This window comes from Crotalus tigris, unplaced genomic scaffold (genome assembly GCF_016545835.1).
Source record: "Crotalus tigris isolate CLP2741 ecotype Arizona unplaced genomic scaffold, ASM1654583v1 scf7180000017663.5292952, whole genome shotgun sequence".
Classification (NCBI taxonomy): Eukaryota; Metazoa; Chordata; class Lepidosauria; order Squamata; family Viperidae; genus Crotalus; species Crotalus tigris.
Window position 1 is genome coordinate 4,974,638 of NW_024096550.1, and position 12,398 is coordinate 4,987,035.

Here is a 12,398-nt window from a genome sequence, read left to right on the forward strand (position 1 = left end):
AAACAGGTTCAAGGCCTGCAGGGACCTTGAGGGGTGGGAAGCAGAGCATAGGATGTAGGCACCTCACTTAACGACCATCATGACAGGCTCCATCACTGTCATAAATTAAGGACTACGTTATAATGTTGTTTTTTTCAGTTACTACACCATATATATCAGACACATTTAAAAGAGCTCTGCTCCTATCCCAACTCTGGGTGTTAACTGATCTTACAATAGAAAAATAAAGCCAAGACTACTAAATAATGTTAGTTTTTCTTTATTACATTTCAAAATCTGCAAAACACAAAAATCAAGCAAATTACATTTTATAAAAGGCATCCTGAATTGATGAGATCTCTATCTAAGCAAATCTGGGACACTGACTACAAAGCCATGCGCATAAGCTTTGCAAACTATTAGGTTGATAAAGCTTGCAAGGATGGAAAGAAACAGAAAGCAAGATATTGTACATTCTTAGTTGAGGGCTCTTAATGGATATTTTGAGTTTGAAACAGATGGCGTTGCTGAATCCTCCTCTTTGGCCTTTTCCAGGAAAAATGCTGATTTGTTCTCTTTATCCTTTTTGACACTTCTTTTATGCTGTAAAGTTAAAGAGCTTGCGTTATTATTTATTACTTTTACCAAGTGCTGGGAAAGCGTTATATCAGTTCCATTTTATAGTTGTGTCATCATTTTGGCAATACATTGCCTCAGACAGTTTACTGGCAAATAGAAATACTCTCCGGCATATGAAAATATCTAAACAACTTATCACCAAAAATTGTCCAGTGTAGTTAGAAAGATCTCATTTGGAAAAATTCTATTTTATTTACATTTTGGTGCAAAACATCTTTGAAGGGTCAATTACTAAAGCACATGATGGCTACTTTAAAGACAACTTGATCTCTGGACATGAAAAGTGAGTGTAAGCTTTTTAACTGTTTACTGGAAAATGTTAAGATGATGAACAATCTCCTTTGAAGACAACTAAAATGGACTTGGAGGTGGACTTAAAAATTACAACCTACAAGAAAGAGATGAAAATACCAGATCTACAAGTGGAATTGAATAATCAGTCACAAATCAAAAAAGACATACAAATAATGTAACCAAACAATGAGGTGAATTATCCTTTTAAATTGAAATAAAAGACATTTACTGGAGTTACTTCAAGGAAAGTACAGTCTTAGATAAAGATGATAAGAACTTCAAGAGAAGGGGCGTTGTCTTACCTGAACGCTTTTTCTCAGCATGAAGAATGGAGAATCCACGAATGGGTTAAAGAAGTCCTCTAGTCCAATCAGACCAAATCAATTAAGTTGTCACGCCCCTGCTGGACTGGACCTTGCCCCAGTTTCGAAAAGGGCAAAGCTAAAAACTGTGTGACGTGTTGGCTCCCAGCTACTGACACTGACCTGATTGTGAATATCAAAAAGGGGAGGGGGTGGATTCTCCATTCTTCATGCTGAGAAAAGGAGTTCAGGTAAGACAACGCCCCTTCTCCAGCATGGAAAAGAATGGAGAATCCACAAATGGGACATACCAAAGCCTATGTGACCCTACGGGTGGGAAACAGGCTGGTCAAGTGTCAACTCTGACTGAACCACCTGCTGTAAAACACGTCGGCCAAAGGAGGCCTCTGCAGATGCAAATTTATCAAGCCTGTAATGACGGATAAAGGGGAAAGGCGAAGACCACATCGCCGCCCTACAAATGTCAACGATAGAAGCCTGAGTGTGCCATGCAGCCGATGTAGAGGCACTGCGTGTGGAGTGCGCTGTCAGGCAGCTTGGAACAGGCAGGGAGCGTACCCGGTACGACTCCGCGATGCAGGCCTTGATCCACCTGGCAATAGTAGAGGAAGAGACCTTCTGACCTTTAGAAGCCGGATGAAAAGATACAAAAAGCACCCCTGATCTACGAAAGGCAGCTGTCCGTTTAATACAATATCGCAGGACCCTGCAGACATCTAGAATATGCCATTGCCTCTCTAAGTCATGTGATGGGTTAGAACAAAAGTCCAGTAATACAACCTCCTGTGTCCTATGGAATAAGGTGTTAACCTTGGGAATGAATGAGGGGTCCAACCATAGGACCACTCTGTCCTGATGAAAGGCGCATAAGTCTTTCCTCACGAAAAGAGCTGCTAATTCCGAGACGCGCCTAGCCGATGTCACTGCTATTAAGAAGGCCACTTTAAGGGACAAGTGTTGCAGAGTGCAAGATCTGATGGGTTCAAAAGGGGTTCCTGTAAGAGCCTGTAGAACCTGTGGCAACTCCCAAGTGGGGTAATGATGGACTACAGGAGGTTTACTGTTTGTAACCCTCTTGATAAAGGATTGAACCCTCGGGTGTTGAGACAATGGCGCGGAATTGGCACAGGTGAAAACCATGGAGAGCCGCCACTTGCCTACGGATAGTGTTGGGTGCTAGGCCCTTATCCACGCCTTCCAAGAGATATTTGAGTGTCCTCGGAATAGTAACAGAAGATATGGACAAACTATTTTGGTCACACCAGTGATAGAAGTTCTGCCAGGTGGCATCGTAGAGCCAATTTGTCGCCGGCCGCCGAGAGGCCTGGATCATTGAGACCACTCTTGAGGAGTATGAACCCCGTGTCAGGAACTGGCGTTCAGATGCCAGGCGGTCAACTGAAGCCACTGCGGGTCTGGGTGTCGTATGACCCCCTGAAGTAGGGTCATCCGCTCGGAGGAATCCTCCATGGAGGAGCTACGGCGAGGCTCACGAGATCCACGAACCATGGTTGCCTCGGCCAGTGTGGGGTCACAAATATCGGCTTCGCTTGTTCCTGTAATAGTTTTCTGATGACCGTCGGAATCAGGGGAAACGGTGGGAAGGCGTATAGCATTCCCCCCGGCCAAGGGCTGCGGAGAGCGTCTATTCCCTCTGACCCCTGGGAGGGGAAATGGAAGAAGAACTGTGGGATCTGAGTGTTCACCAGGGAGGCGAATAGGTCAACACTCAGTTGACCGAACCGCTGCACAATCTCTCTGAAGAGACGATGCAGACTCCATTCTGAATGGTCTACTGTAGAGCGACTCAGATAATCTGCTTGCTGGTTCGCTTCCCGAGATGTGCTCCACCTTCAGGGAAAGAAGATTTCGCTCCGCCCATGATCCCAGTAACTGGGTCTCAGACATCAGGGCCCGCGATCAAGTACTGCCCTGCCGGTTGACATGGGCCTTTGCCGCCCCATTGTCTGTCAGGACCAACACGTGGCACCCCGCGATCATTCTGCAGAAGTGGCAAAGTGCCAGGCATATAGCCCTGAGTTCCAGCCAGTTGATGTTTTGTCTGAGGTCTCGCTGGGACCACCGGCCCTGGCAAATTGAAGTTGGAGGTGTGCCCCCCAGCCGAATAGACTGGTGTTCGTGGTCAAGGTCACACGAACGGGCTCTCTGAAAAGGGACCCCTTGGATAAAGCTGGGGAGAGCCACCAGAGAAGGGATCTGAGCATCTGTGCTGGAACTCTTACCCTCTGGGGAAAGGAGCTTATGCCCCGCCTTTGGTAGGGAAGTAAGAACCACTGGAGCTATCTTGTGTGAAGTCTGGCCCAAGGGACTATGGCAATGCAGGAAATTAGTTTCCCCAACATTTGGGAGAGCAGGGCTAGGGTCACCCGTAGTTCCCTGCGGACCTTGACCAGAGTACGGATGCTGATTTGGTGCTCCTGCGATAGGAATACTTGACAAAGGGTTGTGTCTATTATAGCGCCTAAATGCAATAGGCGAGTGGCTGGAATCAAGTGGCTCTTTTGAAAATTGATTAAGAAACCATGACCTTGAAGCGTCCCTATGGTTAGCTCCAGGTCCATCAGTGCGTCCGGTGCAGAGGATGACTGGATTAGGATGTCGTCCAAGTAGCACTGAACGCGAATTGCGACCAACCTGAAATGTGCAGCTAGTACTGCCAGGACCTTGGTGAAAACCCTGGGGGCCGATGATAGGCCGAACAGGAGAGCCTTGTATTGAAAGTGATGGTTGGAGTACCTGAACCTGAGGAATTTTCTGTGATTCGGATGAATGGGGATGTGAAGGTATGCCTCTGTAAGGTCTACTGATGTCAGGAAGTCCCCCTGCTGTACGCTGGCCAAGATGGATTGAAGTATCTGCATCTTGAACCTGCGATACGACAGATGCGAGTTTAGAACCTTGAGGTCCAGTATCACCCTTCTGAAGATTTTGGTACTATAAATAGGATGGAGTAAAACTCCTGCCCCAGTTGGTCCGAAGGTACCTGCTCTATGGCCTCTATGCTTAAGAGATGTTGAATGGCTTCCTGCATGAGGCCCTTTTTTATGGGATTCCGCGACTGGGGACAGGTGATGTAGCATCGAGGAGGGGTTGTCACGAATTCCAGGGACAAGCCATCCCTGATAGTGGTGAACACCCAAGCGTCCATGGTGGTGTCCTCCCATTTGCGAATGTAGTAAGTCAGTCTGCCACCTATGGGAGGGGTCCACCCCAAGTCACCTTGACCTACGGAATGGGCGACCTCCTCTGCCTCGAAAAGGACGTTTGTTCGGGACCTGCTGTCTGGGTCTGTCTCTGTAACCAGACCGGTCCAAGGAATGGTCCGGTCCTGCTGGAAAGGGCCGTGATACATTACCTGAGATCGGTTCCGATCCCGATCGAAAAGGAGGCCGATGGTTATATGGAGCGAAACGCCTGTCCGATCTTTTGGACAGATGGTAAAGTACCCTTCTCTTTTCCCTGTTTTCCACCAAGTACGGAGTGAGAGCCTCCCCCAAAGAGGCGACCGCTCTGGTATGGGGCCGCGGCCACCCTCTATTTGTGCTTGGTGTCAGCACGCCAATTCCTAAGCCAGAATAATCTACGTGGGGTGACGCTGGAGGCTATGGCACGGGCAGAGAACCTAGCCACTTGGAGAGACACGTCTGCCATGTATTCCAAGGCTGCCCGCAACTTGGTCACATCCTGGTGTACCTTTACCTCCTCTGGGGAGATTCTGGACTGGAGTTCACATAGCCAAATCAGAGAGATCCTGGCAAAAAAGGAATTCGATGTAGAAGCTCTTACCGCCCACACCGAGGCCTGGTGTGTCCTACGGAAAGGAACCTCTGATTTTTTGTCCTCAGCCTTCAGTGCCTCCGACATGTCACCTGGAATCTTGGATTCTGAAAGAATGGGAGTAAGGGACTCGTCTACCCCCAGAACCTCCAACGCTTCATTCAGGGTCAAAACCGTATCAATGAGTTTACAGTCAATCCCCCCAAGGGCGGAAAATGTGCCTGGGGAATCCCATTGATCCCGCACTGATTTCAGAAACATAGGAGGACAAGGAATCTGTTGATGTTTCACTACAGGTTCCAAAAACAGCGGGCTGGTAACATGACCAGGTATCCGATCGGGGACCGGAGTCTTTTCCGGTTCTATCTTCCCGGTGGCGCAAGCCTTACGTGAGAAGAGAAAGAAGTAGGGTTAAACAAACAAACCAGGGGAGGGGCCTCCGTATGCGCCTCCTCATCATCCAACCACTGACCCTCTTCGAGGACCTGCTCCGAATATTTGGATATCTTGCTCCCACAGGAGTGTGGTGGAGAAGCTGGATCCAGGTACTGATAATCCCTGGATTGTGAAGTCCCCGCACAAGGGATAGGGTGTGACGTCCCCGGGGTCGCTGGGGCATGTGCTGAAGAAGCCATAGCTTGAGCAACAGCCTGAGAGATCATGGTCTGGAGCTGGTCTGTAAATGAAGGTTGCTCCAGGGGGCGGAGTCCCGCCGCCGTCGGAGTGAATGAAGCTGACGGAATCTGAGATGGACCCGCAAGGGAGAAATTCTCCAAGACTCCACCCGCCACTGTGGGAGGAGTAAACTCGGCCCCTGGTGGTGGATCCTGGGTCCACATTTAGATCCTGCTCAAAAAGAGAAAGCTGATCCTCGCTGAACCCAAGTGAGAGATCCTGATCTAGATTCTGTTCAGGAGATCAAGCCCGCATGAAGGACGAGGGGCGGGGGTTCCCCGCTATTGATGCAATAGGAGAAGGATCCAGAGAAATCGGCCCCTCCGCTGCACGCTTTTGGGCTTTAGAAAATTGCCTTTCTAATGCCCTGTGCCTGCAACCAGCCTGCTTTTCAGCCACCTTAGATGTTCTTTTGGTTTTGGCTTTGATTTTCGCGGCTGCTTCTTGGTTGGATGACTTATGTTTCTTATTTCCACTGGAGGTGAAAGCCTGTGGAACGGTTTTGTCCGCCATAATTATCAGGAGTTTTCCAGCAGATAGCTGAAGCTGTCCTGGTCTGCAGGAGATACGGCTATGGCCCACCAAGGTGGTATAGGCCTACACGAGGAACAGTGAATTCCGGCTCACCGTTAAGCACGGTCACACTTTGCGACAAATGCCACGTGTCACTAAGGGAGGTCTCCTCTCCCTCCCATATATATAAGAAAACACACACAAACCGCTATCTGCACGCTCTCTCACACCACCACCCAGCACATCCCCCTGCAACTCAGATTAACCTGAGCACAACAAAGCCCCCACCCAAACAGAACACTCCCCCAACCAATCAGAGCACAGCCAACCCCCCCAACCAATCAGTGCACAGCCAACCCCACATCCAATCAGAGCACAGCCAAGCTCCTAACCAATCAGAACACACCTCCATTCAATCAGAACATAGCCAAGCTCTCATCCAATCAGCTCATACTCCCACTGGCAGTTAAAAGGAAGAAACAGCTACGATCACACATTGCTCCTAGAAGCACGAAGCCGAAAACACCAGCCTGAAGATGACGAATGAGACTTCGTCGAAACGTCGCCAAGACACTTCCAATTTGATGCGGGAGAAAACCTGAATAACCAAAGACCTACATACAAACACCCGCGAAAACCTCAGAAAACAAATATTGTACCTCTACGGGGAAGATATCCACCATCTGACCAGGACCTATGAAAAACTCGAAGTCCAAAGAGCTTCCATTTTATGTGACCTCGCATTCCTATGCAACTGCCAAGATCAAAATTTAATCCCCACAGGTTTCCAATTGAAATTCCACTCCAACTCTGCAGCCACCAAATGCATCCTGAAAAGAACAGAATTGGCCCTAATCAGAAATGAACTTCACACAAAAAGATTCCTCCTAGACCGAATCAACAAAGATCTCCTCACACTTCACCTCAAACTCAGCAACCAGATCCACCCCGCGCTTTGGGACAAATCCAAACAACTCGCTGTCTGGAGAGCCAAAACACAGACCACCCTCAAGACAGACACACACACCAACAAACTCCGAAGACTACAAGAACGCCAGAAACAAACCCCTCCTCCCTCACAGCCACACATGAAACAAACAGTGCATAACATCTCAGATAGGATCCTCACCAAAGCCGAAACCAATGTCGTTTCCAAAGGATTCAACTTTGCAGTTGCTCCCAAACACATCCCCACTGAAACCATTATATGCGGAGTTGAAACCAGCCTGACCAAAATCAACCCCAACGATGCGAACAGAATCAGACTCGAAATCACCAACATCCTCTGCACCAGCAAGCCACCCAAAAGCAACTTACCAAAGAGGAACAGACAGCACTACTTACCCTGAAAGAAGACACCAGCATAATAATCTTACCAGCAGACAAAGGCAATGCCACGGTGGTTATGAACACATCTGACTACCAAACCAAATTAACCAACCTACTCCAAGACTCTACATACAAACCCCTAAACACAGATCCCACCACCTACCTGGAAAAAACCACCAGATCCAAAATAAAAGCCTCCCCCATTAGCGAAGAGATCCAGCAAAGAATCATTCCCAGAGAGAAATCATCCAGATGCCCCAAGCTCTATGGTCTCCCCAAGATACACAAAGAAGGAACCCCACTTAGACCCATAGTCAGCTCCATAGGCTCACCTCTACAAAACCTAGCCAAATTTCTCACCAAACAACTACAGCCCTATGCAGAATCCATCACCTCACACATAAAAAACTCATTCCATTTCTTAGAGATCATAAAGAAACAAAATTCACAGCCCAGCGACCTACTCGTGAGCTTCGATGTCATATCCCTCTTCACCCAAGTGCCTATCAAAGAAGCCTTGACAGCTATCCAAAACAAATATAACCCCCCCCCCCAAATACATCCTAGATCTGACCAACCACTGCCTATCCAACACATACTTCATCTATAACAGACAAAAATACAAACAAATAGAAGGAGCACCCATGGGATCACCTCTCTCACCTGTCATTGCAAACCTCTACATGGAACACTTTGAAACCCAAGCTCTAGAAAAATCTGACCAAAATCCCAAACTCTGGCTCAGATACATAGACGACACCTTCATAATCTGGCCACATGGGAAAGAAAAACTGGACAACTTCCTCACACACCTCAACAGCCTACACCCCAAAATACAGTTCACCATGGAAACAGACGCTAATAACCAATTTCCCTTCCTGGATGTCTTAGTCTAGAAGAAATCCAATGACTCCCTAGGACACACCATCTACCAGAAGAAAACACACACAAACCGCTATCTGCACGCTCTGTCACACCACCACCCAGCACAGATCAACTCCGTAGCCAAGACACTCATCTCTAGAACAAAACGCTTAGCTGATGAACAATACCTAAAAACCGAATTACACACTCTCACTAGTGTACTTACATCCAATGGATTCCAAAGAAATAAGGTCACCAAACTAATCCAAAAAGAAACCCCCATTAAAATCCAAGAAAGAGAACAAGAAAATGGCAAAGCCCTCCTCCCATACATAAAAGGCACCACAGACAGAATCAGCAAGATCCTCCACAAACACAACATTAAGACAGCATTCTGCACAAACAGAAAAATATCCACCATCCTAAGAAACCCCAAAGACAAAATTGAGTTAGAAAATCAAGGAGTATACAAAATCCCATGCACTGCTTGTCCCACCACATACATCGGACAAACCAACAGAAGAATACGTGCACGCACTGAAGAACATAAGAACTCAGTCAAAAAAGAGGAACCAACTTCTTCCCTGGTCCAACACCTTAAAATCACAGGACATGAAATTGACTTTAAAAAGACCAGAACTATCGCCAAAACTGAACACTTTAATAACAGAATAATTAGAGAAGCCATTGAGATAGAAAAACGCCCACACAGCATGAACAAACAAGATGATACCTCCCGCCTACCAGCCATTTGGAAACCCGCCCTTATTGACAAACGAGTCCCTAACACAAAGAATGACACCGGACCCACACTCACGAAAACCACACAGGATGTCACCACCACACGTCCACGCAAAAAGCAAACCCAAACCCACACCGATAATGAGGCACGACCACAAACCAGAAGCTAGACCACAGCTGCATCATTAGCCACTTTAAACCCCTTCAATCCATACATGAAGCAAACTGATACCCACCATGAAGATGAGGCACGACCACGAAGCCAAACAATAGCAATGCTCACCATCTCACATCCCCCTGCAACTCAGATTAACCTGAGCACAACAAAGCCCCCCACCCAAACAGAACACTCCCCCAACCAATCAGAGCACAGCCAACCCCCCCAACCAATCAGTGCACAGCCAACCCTCCCATCCAATCAGAGCACAGCCAAGCTCCTAACCAATCAGAACACACCTCCATTCAATCAGAACACAGCCAAGCTCTCATCCAATCAGCTCATACCCCCACTGGCAGTTAAAAGGAAGAAACAGCTACGATCACACATTGCTCCTAGAAGCACGAAGCCGAAAACACCAGCCTGAAGATGACGAATGAGACTTCGCCGAAACGTCGCCAAGACACTTCCAATTTGACGCGGGAGAAAACCCAAATAACCAAAGACCTACATACACACACACACACACCCCCAAGGAGTGGCCGGTCCACTAGATGCAGACAGCGGTAACAGGCTGTGATTGAGTAGTCAACTGAGCCCAGCTGACAGATGGAGCAGTTCAAGGCTGGGAGAGGTAAGCAGTGTTTATTTAAGTACAGAATACTATGAATTGCAGGGTGTTCCTGCCAGAAAGGCACCTTCCTGAGAAGGATTGCCCTGTCAGTGAAATCACACTGTAGGGGCTGAATCAGTCACCCCCACAGCACAGGCTAAGGAATCCAATTAGCAATAAATGAATAGCCAGAGAGAAAACAATTTAGGAATCCAAGAAGCAATAAATTAATAGCCAAAGAGAAACCAACTTGAGAAAGGAATGAGGAAAACCGAAACTAAGACGGCCATGGACCGCATGGTGGTCCAAAATGGCAGCCGTGCCAGCCGCCAAAGGAAAACTGAAAGTAGTAATTGAAAACAGAAGGAACAACCTTCTGCTGGCAAATAACTGAAAGCAGTAAAGGGAACAACCTTCTGGATGATAAATCAAGATAAGGAAGCTTAGTAAGGCAGCATGAATCCGGAGAAAAAAAGCCCCGTCGCGCCACGTTTAAAATGGCAGCTGACAAAGCGGGGAGAAGACTGCCTCAGGGAAGCTAAGAAACCTCCAACACTTGCCGAACTGGGACAGCGCTGATCCCAGCACTGACCAGATGGCAAGAGAATGAAAAATCCACGAATGGGAATCAAACAAAAAGAAATACGATCTGTCCTCCTAAAGGTTTGCTTTGGGACCCAAATTTCCACGTCTGTCCTGGGCTGAGACCAAATTGAAACTGGGGCAAGGTCCAGTCCAGCAGGGGCGTGGCAAGTTGATTGATTTGGTCTGATTGGGCTAGAGGACTTCTTTAACCCATTCGTGGATTCTCCATTCTTTTCCATGCTGGAGAAGAGCAAAGAAACCAGAAGAAAACAAAATTTTATTCAAGAGATTTAAACATGGCTGGGAGGAAGAGGAAAAAAATTATAAAATCGATTTATATGACTGTGGTAAAATAATGAGTTGCTATCTTTGGTGATGTTTGATGATCATCTGGATTGGATTTTTTTTCTCTTTTCAAAATGTTCAATAGTGTAATGGATGAATTTGTAATATTTAAATTACCATTTTTTGATATCTAAATAAGAGTTATCATTGCAGATGATGTTTGTTTGATAGCTTTCATTTTTTATTACTACTTTTGTTAACGTTTCATTATTAAGAGAGGGATGAAGAGTATTTAGACTAAATGGAAAGGGGGATTATATACTTATAATATACTGGCAGGTGTTTCTATACATTTTGTTTGGATCTTTATTAATCAATCAGGAGACCTAAAGATTTAGAGATGAGTTTATAGAAAATGGGATGAGGCATGGAATTATGATTTGTTGTAATTTAAGAGACAGCAATAAATTGTTAATGTTGAATATTATCTTGGGGGAAGTTTTCTTTTCTTATCATTTTTGGGAATGTTTCCTTTCTACACTTTTATCTTTTTTTTTAAAAAAATACATTCTTGTATTAGGTTCTTTGTTAATTTTCTCTTTGTAATTCTTAATAAAATTATGGGGAAAATATATATCTCCTGATCAAGTCAACACAAAAAGACATAAATTACCTGGAAGAAGGGTATGCCGTTAGTCTGAATACACAAACTAGTCTCCAAGTAGGATTTTTCACTGCAAAGGCTCTCATTAGTTTCTCTTATTTCTTCTTCGTCCACCAAAGAATCCTTGGGACAGACAACAGTTAACCAGTTGTGGTAGTGTAGATAAACCATTTCTATAAGTTAAATAGAGCAGGAGCAATCCTCTGTATAGTTAATTCACTGCAGCAATTTAGCAGTTTAAGCACCACCCTTTGGGAGAAGCAAGCTATTTCTCCACCCCTTGCTATCTGTAGTTACCTCAACCAAGGTATCAGTTTTCATGGCTTCAGCAGCCTTTAGAGTAGCTGTCAGCTTCATCTGTTTTTGCCTTAATTTTTCAAGCAAGAGATCACGAGGTTCTGTTTTCACCACTGCTACTGGGTAACAGTAATCCTTCCGCTGTGGAGTATTTCCTTTAGAAAAAGATCAATTTAAGAGATAATAAACGCAGTGCACTATAGCAACCTAGGACAACAAAGCCATCTTTTTCTTATTGGATTTAAAAACTGATTTTAGATAGCTCTTACTCTCTTTTTTGGCTCCCTCTAAAGTCTGCAGAGCTAATTTTTCCTCTCCAAATACCTGTAGGGAGATCCGCTTTAAGTTCCTCAGTCAGGAAGCCATTAATTTGAGTTAAACCATCCTCTGCTTCTTTAAGGAGCAGGTCTTTCCGTTCGGTAAGCACATCTCGATCATTCTGCAAGTGGTCAAGAAGCCTCTTGAGGATGACATCTTCAGCCTCTTTTTGTCTCTTCACGTGGTCTGTCACTTTGGCTTCTGATGCATTACAGTTGTCATTGAGATCCTGGAAGCAAAACATCTTAAGGTACTATGTTAGGAAACCAGATCTTCAATATTATAAACTGCAGGTTTGACTGAATGAACCTTATTACTCAATAT

The 12,398-nt window shown here is 45.8% G+C and overlaps 1 protein-coding gene across 1 annotated transcript in view; it reads right to left on the bottom strand.

Moving 5' to 3' along the window:
- Positions 1–243: 243 nt before the first annotated feature.
- The window catches only part of KIF11 (kinesin family member 11), a 34,687-nt gene continuing 22,532 nt past the window's right edge, over positions 244–12,398 (bottom strand). Inside the window, exons 19-22 of the mRNA XM_039336044.1 lie at positions 12,081–12,303; positions 11,757–11,911; positions 11,469–11,582; positions 244–582 (exon numbers count right to left, since the gene is read on the bottom strand). Coding sequence (XP_039191978.1) covers positions 457–582; positions 11,469–11,582; positions 11,757–11,911; positions 12,081–12,303 — 618 coding nt within the window. The 3' untranslated portion in view covers positions 244–456. The remainder of the gene's footprint in view (positions 583–11,468; positions 11,583–11,756; positions 11,912–12,080; positions 12,304–12,398) is intronic.